The following is a 16156-nucleotide window of genomic DNA, read 5'->3' as shown; positions in this document are numbered from 1 at the left end:
GGATCGTGAACTTGAATTATTGGGGTCACTCTGCTATGTTTTTGTATTTTGGAGACCTAGCTTTTGAAAAACAGGCTATTGTGACACCTTAAAAAAAACGCCTAGCACCAAAATAAAGCTTATATTTACTTAAGAACACAGCATTAAATAAAACTGTGTAGAAGAGGAAATTGTTATATATTTTGTTATATTTTAAAAGATTATAACTTGGATTAAAATGTAGCTGAATGATGTAAAAGAGGACATGCAATACTACTGGTCAAGAAAAGGACTTAGGAGTATTTAAAGCTATCCGCAGGAGATACGAAGAAATGATCATTATGTTCTAGCTTTCCTTGAAAGTTTTAAAAACATAGTCTGGTGCCTTAAAAACTTGATAGCAAAACAACTTCTTAATCTGATTTTTCATCAGGGCTTGCTGTATTGGCAGAGACTGTTCATTGTCTCGATGAACAAATGTACTCTGTGTGACTATTAGCAGTTTTTGCATGCCGTTGCTTTTTAATTAGGTCAGATATTTGCCGAAGGTCATGGGTATGGGGTTTTGCTGTAAAAATTAATTGAGAGTAAGTACTGTAACTCTCGATGGCCAACATGCATTGATTTATCCACGGTTATTGATACTTCGGGGATGTTTGTGTGGGAAACAGAGGCATGGGGCGTGTGGATACCTCATGAAAAAGTGAACACTAAGTGATCCACTTTGAATTCTAGTAACAAGAAACCTGATGCAGAAGCAAGTGCTTTGAAGAAAAAGGTCAACAAGGGAAAAACAGAAGGTTCTGAAAATTCAGACTTGGACAAAACACCCCCACCATCCCCTCCTCCCGAAGACGATGAAGACCCAGGTGTTCAGGTAATACCTTTATTCTGATCCTGAGCCATGGTTGTTGAGCGTGGGTAACTGTAGCTGCATATCAAGTGCACTGGACCTACCTGTCTTTGTTATAGAGCTGCTGTAAAGATGGGTTTTTGTTGTCTGGAACATTATATCCATTGTGATGAGATCTGGGCGGCCTGCCCGAAATTAAACTCCTGACTTCATGTTTTTGCCATCTTTGACTCTATGATAAATAAAACAGGCTCTTTACATTTATTTCTGTGAAGGTATCTTTTGATGTTTATGTATATGTTAGTGTTAATGTATTCTTAATACATTGGTTCATTAAGAGCTTCATCCACATTTCTAAATTTCTCCTAAGTTTGGTTCCCTGTCAATTATATTGCAGAACAAAGTTGAAGATGTAATCTGTACCTCATCTTAAGGTTTCTGACATCCGACGGTCAGAGTCGAGATGTGTTTGTGTAATACTAAAGTTTCTGTGAACCAACTGAGTGACTTTCTGGATGGCAGCTCTGCACAATTGTCCAGTGTTAGGTTCTTCTGACTTTTGGACAGTGTTATAGGAATCAGTCGAAAGACTGGCCCTGAAATAAACATCAGGAATTCAGGTTCTTGCGTATAAAGCATACTGCCTCCACTGAGAGGACTGTAAGTAAGGGATCCCTCCACGTGACTGTTGAACATTATTTCCTTGTTACGTTCCCTGGAAGCATGCCAGCGTGGTCCTCTGGGGTGCCTGGGAACGTGGCTTCTGTGAATGACATCTCCGCTGTCAAGGAGCAGTTACTGAGCATCCTGCCAGGATAGAAAGCAGCCCCTGGAAGCAAGTTTGACCTTTTCTAATGGTTTGGTGCATATTTAGTACTCCTTGTACCTACTAATTTGCTTCAAAGTTAGAAACAAAGTACTTGCAATATACAGCTCTGTGCTAAAGAATTTCAGATAGCTTTTGTTTGTGTGTGTGTGTTTAACTAGAACTCCCTGTTACCGATAAAGTCACAGAATGACCTAACCTAAGAGGACCTGAAAGGGGGAAAGAGAGAATGAATGAATGAATGAATGAATGAATGTGTGTCAGTGAAAGGATATGGGGGAGGTGAGTAGATATTTTAATTGTTTAGGGAGTTTTAAGCTATTTTTAATGATTTTGAGTTTAATTTTTATGCTCACAGGTAGTTTTTTTCCCCCCGAATTGTCTTTGCTTAAACTAGGACCTTCATGTAGTAGTATTTGGACAATATGAAGAAGACTTTCACACAGGTCAAGAAAATTCTGTAGTTCTTTCACAAACACTACTGAATCTTAAAAATCCATTTGTATTAATGCAGACCCAAATGGGCTTTATGAAATACCAGTGTTTTGTGTTTTTTTTTTTCCCCTTCTGCATTTCACTTATAGAAAATGCTAATCAATGCAAAGGGACATCGATGCATCCTTTCTCATTGGCTGGTGCTGAACTGTCCTGGGCTGCACAGCTGAAGTCAGTAACTACACAAGTCACTCTTTCTCAGTGTCCCTCCTGTGTCTCCGCACAGGAAGTGATGCTGCCTGCTGGTTTGTTGTGTTTCTTCCTGTCGCACACGCTTCAGTAAAGGGCGTGTAGTTCTTGAGTTTTATGATTGATTTGTTTAAACTCCAGTAAATGCCATGTCTTATTTTTTCTTTTACCCAACTGAAAATTGTCACAAAGTACTGCCATAGTGAGATTGTGACAACACATTTAAATCTCCTCTTCAGTATACCTATTTTAGCTATAAGAAAATTCTTAAAACAATCCAAGTTTAACAAGTTATTTTTGTGTTAATTCAAAAGTTTTGAGCTTTAAGTGCAATTCTTACATTTTATTTTGATCCCCTCTCAATCTTTTTTTTTCTTTTTTAATTGAAGGATAATTGCTTTACAGAATTTTGTTGTTTTCTCTCAAACATCAACTGAATTATCCATACTCCCCAAATCTTTTAAATAATAATCTAAGAGATCTTAAAGAAGCCTATTATGTAATAAATTATTTTATGTTGGGAAATTGGAAAAGGAACCTTGATACCCAAAATAAATGAACTTAAGATCAGTTATTATTTAAAAGGTAGAGAAGCCATATAACATTTAAACAGTTGAGAAAATTGAGTTCTAACTGTATATTTTTTACCCTTATGTAAGACAAAGTTGATATGAGGAGAAACTTTGATTATAAAAGTTATATTCACCATACATACATTTCTATATAAAAAAAAAGTCCCTGTCTTATTGCACTGGAACATTTCTTCATTATCAAAGTGGGGTTTAAAGTGGATTTGTCTTAGACTCTGTCTTAGACTCTAACTAAACTAAGGACGTTTAGTTACTTGCACTGAAAGAATCCTGGGGCAGAATGGCCCCAGCCACGGAAACCTGATAAAGCATCACAGATGTGTCATTCGTAGCACATTCTCCTTACAGTAATGACATAAAGATGAAAATAAAGATTAATCCGTTTCCATTTAGCGAAATTGATACATCAAATGAAATACAGAGATTATGCTAAATCTCACCAAATTAAAATGTTGTTCCTGATAATAGGCTCTTGCATCTTAAAGAAATTGACAGCCAGAAGTGGGAGGTGATAAAATGAGGCAGAAGAGGAGTTACTTCAGATGAGCTGTGGGAAGAGAGGAAGGAGGCTGTGTAATGCAGCCTGGCTTTAGAGCCTCACTGCTTCCTGACTTTCCTTGCAAAAGTGGAGCTAGTTGCTGATGACCGTAATGCTACTGATTGCATGTAGCATTAGCATGTTTTGAATGCACCATTTTGAATGCTTCCAGTGAATTTCCTTCTGTGATCGTCACAGCATACTTATGAGGCAGCTACTACCATTACCCCTATTCTACAGATCGGGAAACTGAGGTCCCTAAAACAATGCACTTAAGGTCACACAGTGAGGGACCAGGCTCATTCTCATGGGGACACACAGTGCCAGGACTCACAAGGTGACGTGGGGCAGGATGGGCTGTGGCAGGACCCCCGCTGGCCTCTGTGTCACCTCCACATGGAATTGGTTATTCCGGAGAGGAGAGGGAGGTCAAAGGGGAAAGTCAGAATTTGGATGCCCCCCCCAACTCCCCCCAATACCTAGATGTAGAGCTAAAAGTTCACAGTCTCCAATGACCCATCTGTTGCTCCTGTTGTACCAGTTGTATTGTGAGCGGCCTCCCACCCTCTTTTGAGAGCAAGGGAATCACAGACTTAATACAGTAAAATGCAGTGGGTCCCATTCTATGGTACAGGGTGTTGGAGCTTGGTGGTCCCGACTTGGGCCCTGTCGGTCTCTGGCCCATACCTCCTGAGGTCCATGTGGTGGGGTGATTTGCTTCTCTCTGCCTTACTGTCCCAACTTTAAAAACCTTACAAGGCTCTTCAGAAAGTTTTCTTCATAACTCTTAGAAAGCAGTTTGTATCAGTGTTACTTTTCTCCATATTCTTTTTATTCTGTGTGCTTTGCCAGCTCATCTGTAATAGTCTTGTCTTGGTCAGTGATTTAAAACTTACACAAGTCATTTTAGAGTTAGCTTAGATTTTATCACATACACACATTAATGAGAAAGTTATTTATCTCCATTTTTAATTAACAGACAAACCTATTTGTATATCAAATAGGTCAAGCAGTCTAGAATTGTTTTGAACGAAAAGTGCAGAATCTTTCCTTCTGCTGCATTTATTTCACTCCCCAGAATTAATAGCTTTAACAGTGTGTTGTGTCTTTTCAGATTTTTTTCCTATTATTGAAAACATGCACATATACATTAATTTTTTTTAAACAAATATTCATTGGGTCATAGGAAAGTAAACAAGATATGCAGTGTGTTTCTCTGGAGGAGTTAATATATTGATGGGCCACACATGCAGATAGATACACAAGGTTTTTCTAATCTTAGAATTGTAAGCAACCAATTGTTATGTGACTTGCTTTTCTTTTTAGTTAATCATTTGTCTTCTGGATGCATCCTGTAGCTTCCTAGGAGTTTGCTTGCCAGGATGAGTGGGCAGATTTTACATTTTGACCACACTGGTCCTGCAAAAGTGTATTAGGTTCTACTTTGACCACTGGATGAGACAGCATCTTGCCAGTGTTCCTACTAATACTGTTAACAGTCCTTTGCATTTTAATTAGTGCAGTCCAAACTTTTAAAAGTAAAGTTCCTTATCATAGTTGCTCATAAATTCTACCATTCAGTCCTTCATCTCTTCAGAAATGTTCTTTTAGGACCAAGATTAAAATGCACACCTTCTATTTAAATGGACCTCTGAAATCTTATTGGTACCTTGGATAATAACCTAACTGTAGTTATATAGAACTTTATAATTCACAAAGTATCTTCTAATGCCTTCAGTTTTTTTAGACTTTTTATCATGAAAAAAAAATTTTTTTAAATATACAAAAATAGGATGGCCTAATGAAGTCTTATATATCCACCACCCAGCTTCAGTATTGCCTTCACTTTTGAGCAACTCACCACCTGAATGAGGAGGAAGATGTGGTGTTACTACCGTTGCGCAGTTAAAGGCCACGTAGCCGGAAGTGGCAGGACCTTGACCTGCCAGGTGTCTGACTTCAGATTAACCCCTTTCCCATCATATTTGTTGCCAATGTGATGTCTTGTGTGATTTACAAGGTTATAGTCACTGACTTTTCTTTAAGATCATTGTTGTTTTATAATATAAATATACCCTTGCCATTCTAAGAAACAGAAATAAGCATCAGCTTTCTAAGCCCTCCCGGGTGGGTTTTGTTTTAGAAACGACGGTCCAGCAGGCAAGTGAAGAGAAAGCGATACACCGAGGACTTGGAGTTCAAGATCTCTGATGAGGAGGCCGATGACGCAGATGCTGCTGGGAGAGACTCCCCCTCCACCACCTCACAGTCAGAGCCACAGGTGAGCGACCAGGTGTGTGGGGTTCCCGCGTACATTTCAAAGAATAGGCTGGAGATTTTATAGCTGGTATCTGAGAAGTTCATTTGAAGTGTTGGACATCCGTCTCGTGTTGGTGAACATACTTTGGGAAATCAGTGGTTTAGAAGTAGGTTTTTTAAAAAACTCTGTTCACTGAAATTTATTTTAGTGTGAGCCTGTGATACACAATTTGACACCGCTTTGGAGAATTGATGGTCCCTGTTGAGGATGAGTCAGAGCTGGGCTGCAGGGAGACTGAATTTCCCTTCGAGAGTTCAGTGCTGTATAGCTTCTGGGACTTTAATAAGCCACTCAGGCTTGTCTCCTGCTGCTCAGCATCATAAGAACCCCTTTATGAAATTACTGCCATGTAGTACCCAGCAGGGCATACTTTATTCTCCATGCAATGTAAATGATGGATAAAAGAGCTTGTAAAATATGGGTAGTGATGGAGGATTGATTATTGTGAAGATCTCCCGCCCCCCCCCCCCAAAGTCCTCTTCCTACCATCACTGTGCTTTAGTTAACAAACTGGTAACCCACTGAAAAATATATTAAATGCAGTTTTGTAATTCATTTGGTAATTTGCACTCTGTCAGGTTGTTCTGTAACGTTTTGTGTGACCTCCGTAGATCAAAGCTGCCTACAATAACAGAATGATGAGTATATTTACCCCATGGGTCCAGACAGGGAGAAGGCAGGTCTTTGCCATCATGCAGAGATCATTTCTCTTGGCAGCTGGAGTTTCTGAATGCTCCTTGGCTTTGGGGACCCATGCTAGTCCATGCAATTAAACCACATAATCGCAAGTAATAAACACAGATCTTCCATTTTGCCTTTCTATAGAGGGAGATTTTTGTTCTTTTCAATCGTGTTTCCCACTGGCGATCCTGCCCAGTGATTTAAAGGGTATGAATTTAAAGGGTTTGGAGGGAGATGCAAAAGGGAATGGTTTCTCACTTTTATAGCTTAGAATGACATGCTCTCTGTTTGCAGTCATTCCTTCTGCTTTATTTTTTAGGAATCTGTTGATGCAGATGGTCCAGTGGTAGAAAAAATTATGAGCAGTCGTTCAGTAAAAAAACAGGTAAGCGCCATGTGGAGTCATCAAAACTTGTGGTGTGCGTGTGACTCAAAATTATTTTTTGTTTTACATTTTCCTTTTAAAAATTTCACTATTGTAAAATAAAACTTCTGCTGGTGGTTCTAATCCTGTCTAATTGATATTAGTCCAATATCAATCTTTGGGATATTTAACCCCAAATGAAATTAAGATGTATCAGTCAGTGCTTTACTACCGCATTTAGAATAGGCAGGAACTCAAAACATCTCAAAAGAAATGTATAGGACTCATAGGCTGCCTATTTCATAAATATTATTCAAAAAAAATCATAGACATCAATCTGTCATCTCTCTTAGGAAGGTCCCTACTCCCACTCCCCAACCCTGGAAGCTCTCTTTATCATTTTAGCAAGTAGCTGTTTTCTCATACTTTTCACAGTATTTTTTCATGTGCAGTTGAATTCTAATTTCTTTTTTTGCTTGTTTGTTTGATGGGGGATTTTGTTTGTTTGTTTCAGTCGTGCCTTGCAGTGCGTGGGATCCTAGTTTCCCTAACTAGGGATCGAACCTGTACCACCTAGAGTGAAAGAGCAGAGTCTTAAGCACTGGACTGCCAGGAAAGTCCTTTCATATGCAATTGAAATATTCCCTAGTATTTCTTTTTTGTTACTGCAGAAGTGAAATACTGAAATATTTTCAGTATAATTTTTGAAGATAATATACCTTATCCTTCCAAATTGTTTGAAATTCATGTTGATTCCTGAAGGCGAGCCCTAAGTATCCTCTGTTAGCCTGGTGCCCTTGTCCCTGAGGGGCACACACACTGTGACAATGAATTCCAGGAACACTGCGCCTGTTACTGAGGGAGACTCCCTGTCAACCTTTCCCGTTTTCCATCAGTTTGAGAAAATGCTTTAGTCTGAAGGAGTACATAGGCATCCAGGTCATTTACATGTTCTAGCAAACGGTGTTTGGTTTGTTTGTCTCTAGAGATGGTCTCCTTTAGGTATAAGTGTCTGTCTTCCGGCTTGAATCATCATCAAGTGCACAGTTATTTCTTTTTCTTCGCTTTCAAGGTGTGTGGAAGTATAGCCTCATTGTTTTGACATGTAAAATAAGCCTTTTTTTTTTCCTGGGGGGAAAAAAAATGTAAAGTGTATACAAAGTGTAACTTCCAGTGAGAGAGATGAGGAGTGGAGGAATTACAAGATTTAAAGTGAACTCCTGGGTTTATCAGATAGGAAATATTTAAGAGCCTCTTGATGAAGGTGAAATCTTTGAAAATGTTGGCTTAAAACTCAGCATTCAAAAAATCGTTCAGCATTCAAAAACGGAAGATCATGGCATCCATGGTAAACAGATAGGGAAAAAGCGGAAACAGTAATAGATTTTATTTTCTTGGACTCCAAAATCACTGCTGATGATGACTGCAGCCACAAAATTAAAAGATGCTTGCACCTTGGAAGAAAAGCTATGACAAACCTAGATAATATATTGAAAGGCAGAGATACCCCTTTGCCAACAAAGGTCTGTATAGTCAAAGCTGTGCTTTTTCCAGGAAGCATGTACAGATGTGAGAGTTGGACCATAAGGAAGGCTGAGCACCAAAGAAGTGATGCTTTCAAATTGTGTTGCTGGAGAAGACTCTTGAGAATACCTTGGACAGCAAGGAGATCAAACCAGTCAATCCTAAAGATCAAGCCTGAATGCTCATTGGAAGGACTGTTGCTAAAGCTGAAGCTCCAGTACTTTGACCACCTGATGTGAAGAGCTGATTCTTTGGAAAAGACCCTGATGCTGGGAAAGATTGAGGACAGGATAAAAAGGGAGCGACAAAGGATGAGATGGTTGGATGGCATCACCAACTCAATTGACATGAGTTTGAGCAAACTCAGGGAGATAGTGAAGGACAGGGAAGCCTGGTATGCTACAGTTCAGGAGGTCACAAAGAGTCAGACACAGCTTAGTGACTTAACAACAACTCTTCAGATACTTTCTAGAGATCCTTGAAATGGTATTGTGCCAGTGGTAAATTCTTCTTTGCCTTTGCTCCAGTACTGTTTTGCTGTTCTATTGTGTTATTCAAGGCATAGACTTTTATCAGAAGATAGCATTCTGGTTCATATGAAAATAAAAGCAACATGTCAGGATATTTTCAGGATGGTGCAGAGAGCTCTGCTGGGTGATGCTGAGCCAGAGTATTCAGTCAGACAGGGAGACACAAGCCCAGCTCACTGCAGTGAAATGGAACGGATATTTTATTACCAACCGAGGGTGTCATCGGATCAAAATCCCATGCACAGAATGTGTGTGTGTGGCTGAGTCTCTTCGCTCTTCACCTGAAACTGTCACGACATTGTTCATTGGCTATATCCCAATACAAAATAAAAAGTTAAAACAAAAGATATTTTCGAAATGAGTGTAGAGAATGAAGATATATGGAATTACCTACCTGGTGACTCTTTGACCTTGAGAATTTCCTCTCTGATGAATATAAGATCTCAACCAAATTTCACTCCTGTTCAAGCAGAAACGAGCACTATTAACCTAATTAGAAAGGTTGTGTTTTAGTCCTTCTAATAACTCTAGAATTGTTAATTTGTGAATTGTAGATATATGGCAGAATGTAAATGCTTGACATACTATAAAGCATAATCCCCTTCACTGAATGGAAGTGACTTGTTTTGAGTAAATAACCTGTGGTTTGCATGGGATATATTAATTTTCATTCAATTGATAGTGCTTTGGTAGGCATAGTCAGCAGGTTTGGGGGTTGCAAATTATAATCAGCTCTATTACTCAGAGCTACTTAGACTATACATGATGGAGGGCATTGCTTTTTCTTTCTGTCTTGCGCACTATAGGGCTAGTTTTTTCCTTCTTTCCTACCCTTAAAAGAAAGCTACCCCCAGTTTAGGAATAGGTATTACTACCATTTAGAGATGACCAGGCTCATCTTATCACCAGAGATTAAAAATCACTGTAATTGTATTTGAGGGTAGTAGAGTGTTTGTTGAATTGGTGAATTTTAGGATGAAGAAAAGTAATGGGAAATTTTCTCTGGAAGGAGAGACATGCCTTGAGGTATGATTTAAAATAAGAAATATGGAGCTCATTGACTTACCTGTAGATTACTGGTATTTCATAAAGGGCAATAAAAAACCATCAGAAAATTGTAAACATTAGCAGGTACTCACTTTTTAAACTGCTGATGTTCTCGAAATAGTTACTTTGGTTATCAGCCTTAGTAACAGTGGAGGAAAGTGTGGCAAATAGAAACAAAAGGAAATTTGAGATTTTCCTGTGGATTCTAGCTGGCCCGGCCAGTCTGTTTCCTATTACCTTGAATAATTGAGGATGTGGCTGTGAGAAGGTGCCTTTGTCTCCCCCTGGCAGCACTATGGAAGCTGTGAGGGCTGCAGAGCTGCCCCTGGGCGCTGCTGACACGTAGTGGGGACTAAGGTAATGGTTTTTACAATCCGCTGACCTCATCCCTGTAGCTTCTGAAGGATCATCCCTTATGATGGAGCCATACAAACGCACAGAACTCATCTGGCAGAACTTCCTTAGTTCAGCACCTCGTGTTACATGGGGATGGCTCAGGCATTTATGTTGTTCTGGACCCACATTGGGTTTTCCCTGATGACTCAGTGGTAAAGAACTCACCTGCTAAAGCAGGAGACACCGGTTCAATCCCTGGGTGGAGAAGACTCCTGGAGAAGAAAATGGCAACCCACTCTAGTATTCTCCTGGGAAATCCCATGGACAGGGGAGCCTGGCAGGCCTCAGTCCAGGGTTGCAAAAGTGTTAGACATGACTAAGCTACTAAACAACAACAGCAAACCCAAATGCACAAGCGTGAGACCCAGTAGAAGGAACATAGGTGGTACTTGTATTTGGATATTGAGATAGGTTTAAGAATGGACTTTTGGATTGTGTAAAGGTTAATGCTCTTTGCACAGTGAGTCATAGTATAGCCCTTTCTGCCTTGAGCCATCTGTCCTTGGGGGAAAACAATTCATATCCTTTTTGTATCAGGTCAAAAACAGTTTTGAAAGTGAATTCTGTATTTATGATGTCCTATTTTTTTCCTAAGTAAACCATGATTTGATACCTCTGATAGAGTACACAGTAGGTTGGGCCAGAAGTAAGAATGGATTTATTGTTACTTTTATCCAGGCACTTTCTCATTCTTTTCTGCATTATTTAATAAGATTTTCACCTTTTCACCCTAAAGTTTAGCTTTATTTCCTCAATGCAACTGCTTAATTTAGTAATAGGGTACTTGGGAAAGGTCTTTCAGGCTTGGATTATCATTTGCTGAATGGCAGTTTTAGAATCCAGGTGGCCGAGGAGTTGATTTATGCCTGGTTAAGGTTCTGTTTCATGGCAACAGTGGGACAAGTATAACTTAATATATTTGGAACTTTCAATTTCAAGTGAATAATAAAGATTTTGATAGACTACTCTAGGCGTCTAATAAAAGGATAAACATATTTCTCAAAACTAGTCTACTGAGTATGTAAAATTACTTCAGAGCACTCTCAAATTTACTGGTAACTGTCCTAGAGATAATGGGTTGGCCAGAAAGTTGGTGGGGGTTTTCCATCATAAGACTATGGAAAAACCCCAAAGGCCCTTTGGACTCACCCGGTCAATTTGAGTGTTTTGTGTGTGTGTGTGTGTGCATGCACAGTGGTGGTGCCTGGACTCAGTTGTTCATTGGATATGCCCATTGAAGAAGGAGTTTTGAACATGCGGAGTGAAGATAGGGGACTGGGCTGTTTTCAACTGTCTTAGGAGTCTGGTCAAACTGACTGCCACTTAGTGAATAATTAAAAGGATGCCCCTTAGGGCTGATGAATTCACACACTTTTGTTCATTGTTTTGCTGTAAGTAAAACAGAAGAGGCCAGTGTAATTATATTTATATGATATGAAGGGCAAAACAGTTCTCTAGCTCTCCACCTACAGTTCTGGAGCAGGGAGACAATCCACTTATAGTTCTGGGAGCGGGAAGGCCATTCACCTACAGTTCTAGGAGCAGGAAGAGGATCCACCTACAGTTCTGGAGCGGGAAGAGGATCTACCTACAGTTTTGGGAACAGGAAAAGGATCTACCTACAGTTCTGGGAGAGGGAAGAGGATCTACCTACAGTTTTGGGAACAGGAAGAGGATCTACCTACAGTTTTGGAGCGGGAGGAGGATCCACCTACAGTTCTGGGAGCGGGAAGAGGATCCACCCACATTTCTGGGAGCAGGAAGAGGATCCACCTACAGTTCTGGAGCGGGAAGAGGATCTACCTACAGTTTTGGGAACAGGAAAGGGATCTACCTACAGTTCTGGGAGAGGGAAGAGGATCCACCCACATTTCTGGGAGCAGGAAGAGGATCCACCTACAGTTCTGGAGCGGGAAGAGGATCTATCTACAGTTTTGGGAACAGGAAAAGGATCTACCTACAGTTCTGGGAGCGGGAAGAGGATCTACCTACAGTTTTGGGAGCAGGAAGATGATCCAACATGAATGGTCACTGAACAGAGCACAGAGTTCTAGTTCAGAACATCCCAAAGAACTAGGACCTGGAACAGTTCTGCACCTGCTCCAGCTGCTGCTCAGTGAGGTCTGGAACCCGATCACCTGCTCCCAGAGAGCTCGAGACCCTCTTGTTGAGATCTTCACAGCACGCCCCCTTGAAGCATTGCTGATCCCAAGAAGAAAATGGGTCTATGTGACAGTCAGGGACACAGTGTTGACACCTTTAAGAGTCTGAGCCTTCTGGAGCAGAACTGAGGCAGAATGAAAATGACCTCTTTGTTCAAGAGATCATCCTGTGGGCTTTGAGACCCTCTTAGCAGTTCCAGTTGGTGAGACCGCTTAAGAGTAAGATGGGAATGACAATACAGGAGGAAGACTCTGAAAGAATGAAGTCAGGAAATGACATAGCATGGAAGGGACAAAGCTTGTCTTTTTACTACCTCCAAGGTATGTAATTTTGGAAACCTTTTTCAGAATTGAAAGAAATAGAGTTAACATCAAAAGGTTAAAACAGCAGGCCAGACATTTGAATTCCATTCGAGGTTTAAATTTCATGATATGCTATGAGAAGCACCATGAGATCTAGGCTCTTCCTGGCTTCTCATTCTCCTTGGATGGCCCCTGTCTTATCTTTGGCTTTCTACTGAAATCTCCGGTTGTATGCCAAGATAATGTGTCTTGAAATGATTGCTGAAATGTGGGCGTGGAACCGGGTAATACTAGGGCTAGGAAAATGTAAGATGAGTCCGGGACGGTCGGACTCGAAGCAACCAGAATTTATCGATACAGTAGTTGCTGGTGTATACTGAAGGCATCTAGCAAACATTTCATTTTGGACAACTAAAATGTCTGGGACACGTCACAACATTGTAAATCAGCTATACTCCAATAAAAATTGATATAAAAATAATAAAAGTAAATAAAATCTGGGACACAGATGGTTTTCTGTGCAGATCGGTTAAAAAGTTGCTCTAGGGGCATCCTTGGTGGCTCACTGGTAAAGAATCTGCCTGCCAGCACAGGAAACACAGGTTTGATCCCTGATCCTGGAAGATTCCACATGCCTCAGAGCCACTAAGCCCATGCACCACAACCATTGAACCTGTGCAACTGCTGAGCCCACGCACCCTGGAGCCTGTGTTCTGCAGCAAGAGAAGCCGCTGCAGCGAGAAGCCTGCACACCACACTTGGAGAGTAGCCCCTGCTCACCGTAACTAGAGAACAGCTCATGCAGCAATGCAGACTGAACACAGCCAACAGTAAATAAACAAAGTTATTATTATTTTTTTTAGAAAAAAGAAACTGCCATTGCTGTAGGGACTTCCCTGGTGGTCCAGTGGCTAAGACTTCAGTGTGAGGGATGCGAGTTTCATGCTGGCCGGGGAGCTGAGAACCCACTGGCCTTGAGGCCAAAAAACCCAAAACCTAAAACAGAAGCAATATTGTAACAAATTCAATAGAAATTTAAAAAATAAGTGTGCATTTTAAACAATCTTTAAAATAAATAAATAAAATTGGTGATACTTAAAAAAAAAGAAAATGTTTTAGGATGATGATAGGGCAGGACCAGATGTTTTTAAATTTTTTAATTAATTTTTAAAACTTTTTGTTTTGGGATGTAGCTGATTAACAGTGTTGTGATAGTTTCAGGTGAACAGCAAAGGGACTCAGCCATATCAACACGTATCCATTCTCCCCCAAACTTCCCTCCCATCCAGGCTGCCACATAACATTGAGCAGAGTTCCCTGTGCTGTACAGTAGGTGCTTGTTGGTTATCCATTTTAAATATAGCACTGTGTACATACCCATCCCAAACTCCCTAACTCTCCCTTCCCCCAGTCTTTCCCCGGGCAACCATAAGTTCATTTTCTAAGTCTGTGAGTCTCTTTCTGTTTTGTAAATAAGTTCATGCATATTATTTCTTTTTAGATTCCACATATAAGGGATGTCACCCAGTATTTCTCCTTCTCTGTCTGACTTACTTCACTTAGTATGACAGTCTATAGGGAGGGTAGGACCACGTGTAAATGGCTTTTGGCCGTACTTCTCAGTGTCCTTATTGGGGATCTCTTGGCAGCTGGAAAAGCTGCTTGGTATTTAAGTTTAACTGATACTTGTAAGAGTTTTGAAGAAGGCGGCTAAGGATTGAGGGCGAGCCCAGTGTCTTTGAATGGACCTGGTGCCAGTCTGTCACCCAGTAAATGTGTCTTTTCCTTTGTTCATCGTCTGTCATGCTCTGACTTGCCTTAGTTTTCTCCGCGGCATCTCTGAGGCCGCCTAGCAGCCAAATGCGACCCTCCAGGCAGGTGCTCTCGTAACAGTGTAAAAAGCAATCTTCGAACATCTGTAAGTGGTGTTTATGTTTTACATCCCTGATTTATCTGATCAAATGTTCCAGAAGAAAATTACATATTACGACTTGTTTAACAGCCTAAAACCAAAAGGAAAAAAAAAATATTGAAAGAGATGCTTAAAATATCATCCACGTGGTGTCTTCTGCAGACATGACGGTAGGCAGGATCAAGGGAGAGATTCTAGATAATCTGCCCACTGCACTCTCGGTCTGGCTGACGGGTCACCACGTTAACCTTACCTCAACGTCGTATTTGGAGTGTTAATTTTATTTGGCTGCTACGTGTGTGAGACATCTTGTCTGAGAGATTTTAATTGTACCATCGAGTCAAACTAAAACCCTCAATAGTGATGCACTGAAATTACAGCCTAGGAACAAGGTTTAGTTTTATATGGTTTCTTGTTTAGAGTTATTAACTATATGGACGAATAAATGTCTTTTAAATATTTTAAAACATTACAAAACCCACAATGTAAAGTTGCCATGAGGCAGCCAAAAATAATACATATGGCATTCAGGAGAGCAGTTGCTAATTGGCTGCTGCCTGCGAAAATGGTACACTTGGCGTCTACTTAACACTGTGGGTTTGGCAGAAAGCCAGATTTGGGGTCAGGTTGTTGTGAATGAAGCTGCATGTGGTTAGGGAGGAGTTAAAGTGATTCATGTCTGAGAAGCCGGAGCCGGTCGGGTAGCGCCTGGCCCGTCCTCATCCGACTGCCTCCCACCAGCTCACCACGTGCTCATCCTTCCAGGAACGTCCCATGCCACTTCTGCGATGCCTTATGTGTGTCCACACGGGAGTAAATCATTACTTTCGGAGCATTCTAGTAGATGCTTTCAAGTATATGCCTGAAATTTTCCTCTGTTGCAGAAGGAATCCGGAGAGGAGGTAGAAGTTGAGGAGTTCTACGTGAAATATAAAAACTTGTAAGTAAATTGTGACTTTTTTTTTTTGAATGGGGGAGTATATTTTCAAGGTACCAAATTAAAAAGTAATCAGGAATTTTTTTTTTTAATTGGCAGTGGGAAAATTTTGGTATGATTTATTCAGTGCTGTGGCGGCCATTGCCTCCTAACTTTTGTATCTTGAATAGTTGATAAGTTTTATTTTTCTGTAAAATGTATAATTGGTGTAAAGGTTGACTAGCTTTTGTGCATAACCAAGTTCTTTTTAGAGGAGATGAAAACTCATATAATAACAGAGAAAGTGATACCTGCTTGACCTCTGAGGATGAATTTTGCTCTGTGAAGCCAGGTACCCTGCCTTCATCTGTGCCCAAATGAGAACTCCGCTCCTGGGTGAAAGTGCTAGAAAAATCGTGACATCATCTCACGTTTTGAAATGTAGTGAGCTATGGTTTCGATGACCTGTTGTTATTTCTGATTTGTGTTTAGTGAATTTGAATTGCTTAACTTTTAAAAAACTGAGTCACA

At 40.4% G+C, this 16156-nt stretch overlaps 1 protein-coding gene across 7 annotated transcripts in view; it reads left to right on the top strand.

The window, feature by feature from the left end:
- CHD7 (chromodomain helicase DNA binding protein 7) overlaps nt 1-16156 on the top strand; it is a 190754-nt gene that overhangs the window by 117741 nt on the left and 56857 nt on the right. For 6 of the 7 annotated variants that reach the window (XM_070382359.1, XM_070382355.1, XM_070382361.1 and 3 more), the window contains 4 exons: nt 715-856; nt 5614-5751; nt 6791-6856; nt 15594-15649. In XM_070382359.1, coding sequence (XP_070238460.1) covers nt 715-856; nt 5614-5751; nt 6791-6856; nt 15594-15649 — 402 coding nt within the window. The remainder of the gene's footprint in view (nt 1-714; nt 857-5613; nt 5752-6790; nt 6857-15593; nt 15650-16156) is intronic. The other variant, XM_070382360.1, reaches the window with a different exon arrangement.

The sequence above is a fragment of the Bos mutus genome, chromosome 14 (assembly GCF_027580195.1).
Source record: "Bos mutus isolate GX-2022 chromosome 14, NWIPB_WYAK_1.1, whole genome shotgun sequence".
Classification (NCBI taxonomy): domain Eukaryota; kingdom Metazoa; phylum Chordata; class Mammalia; order Artiodactyla; family Bovidae; genus Bos; species Bos mutus.
The sequence above is the reverse complement of the archived record's forward strand: the minus strand, read 5'-3'. Positions and strand labels throughout refer to the sequence as shown.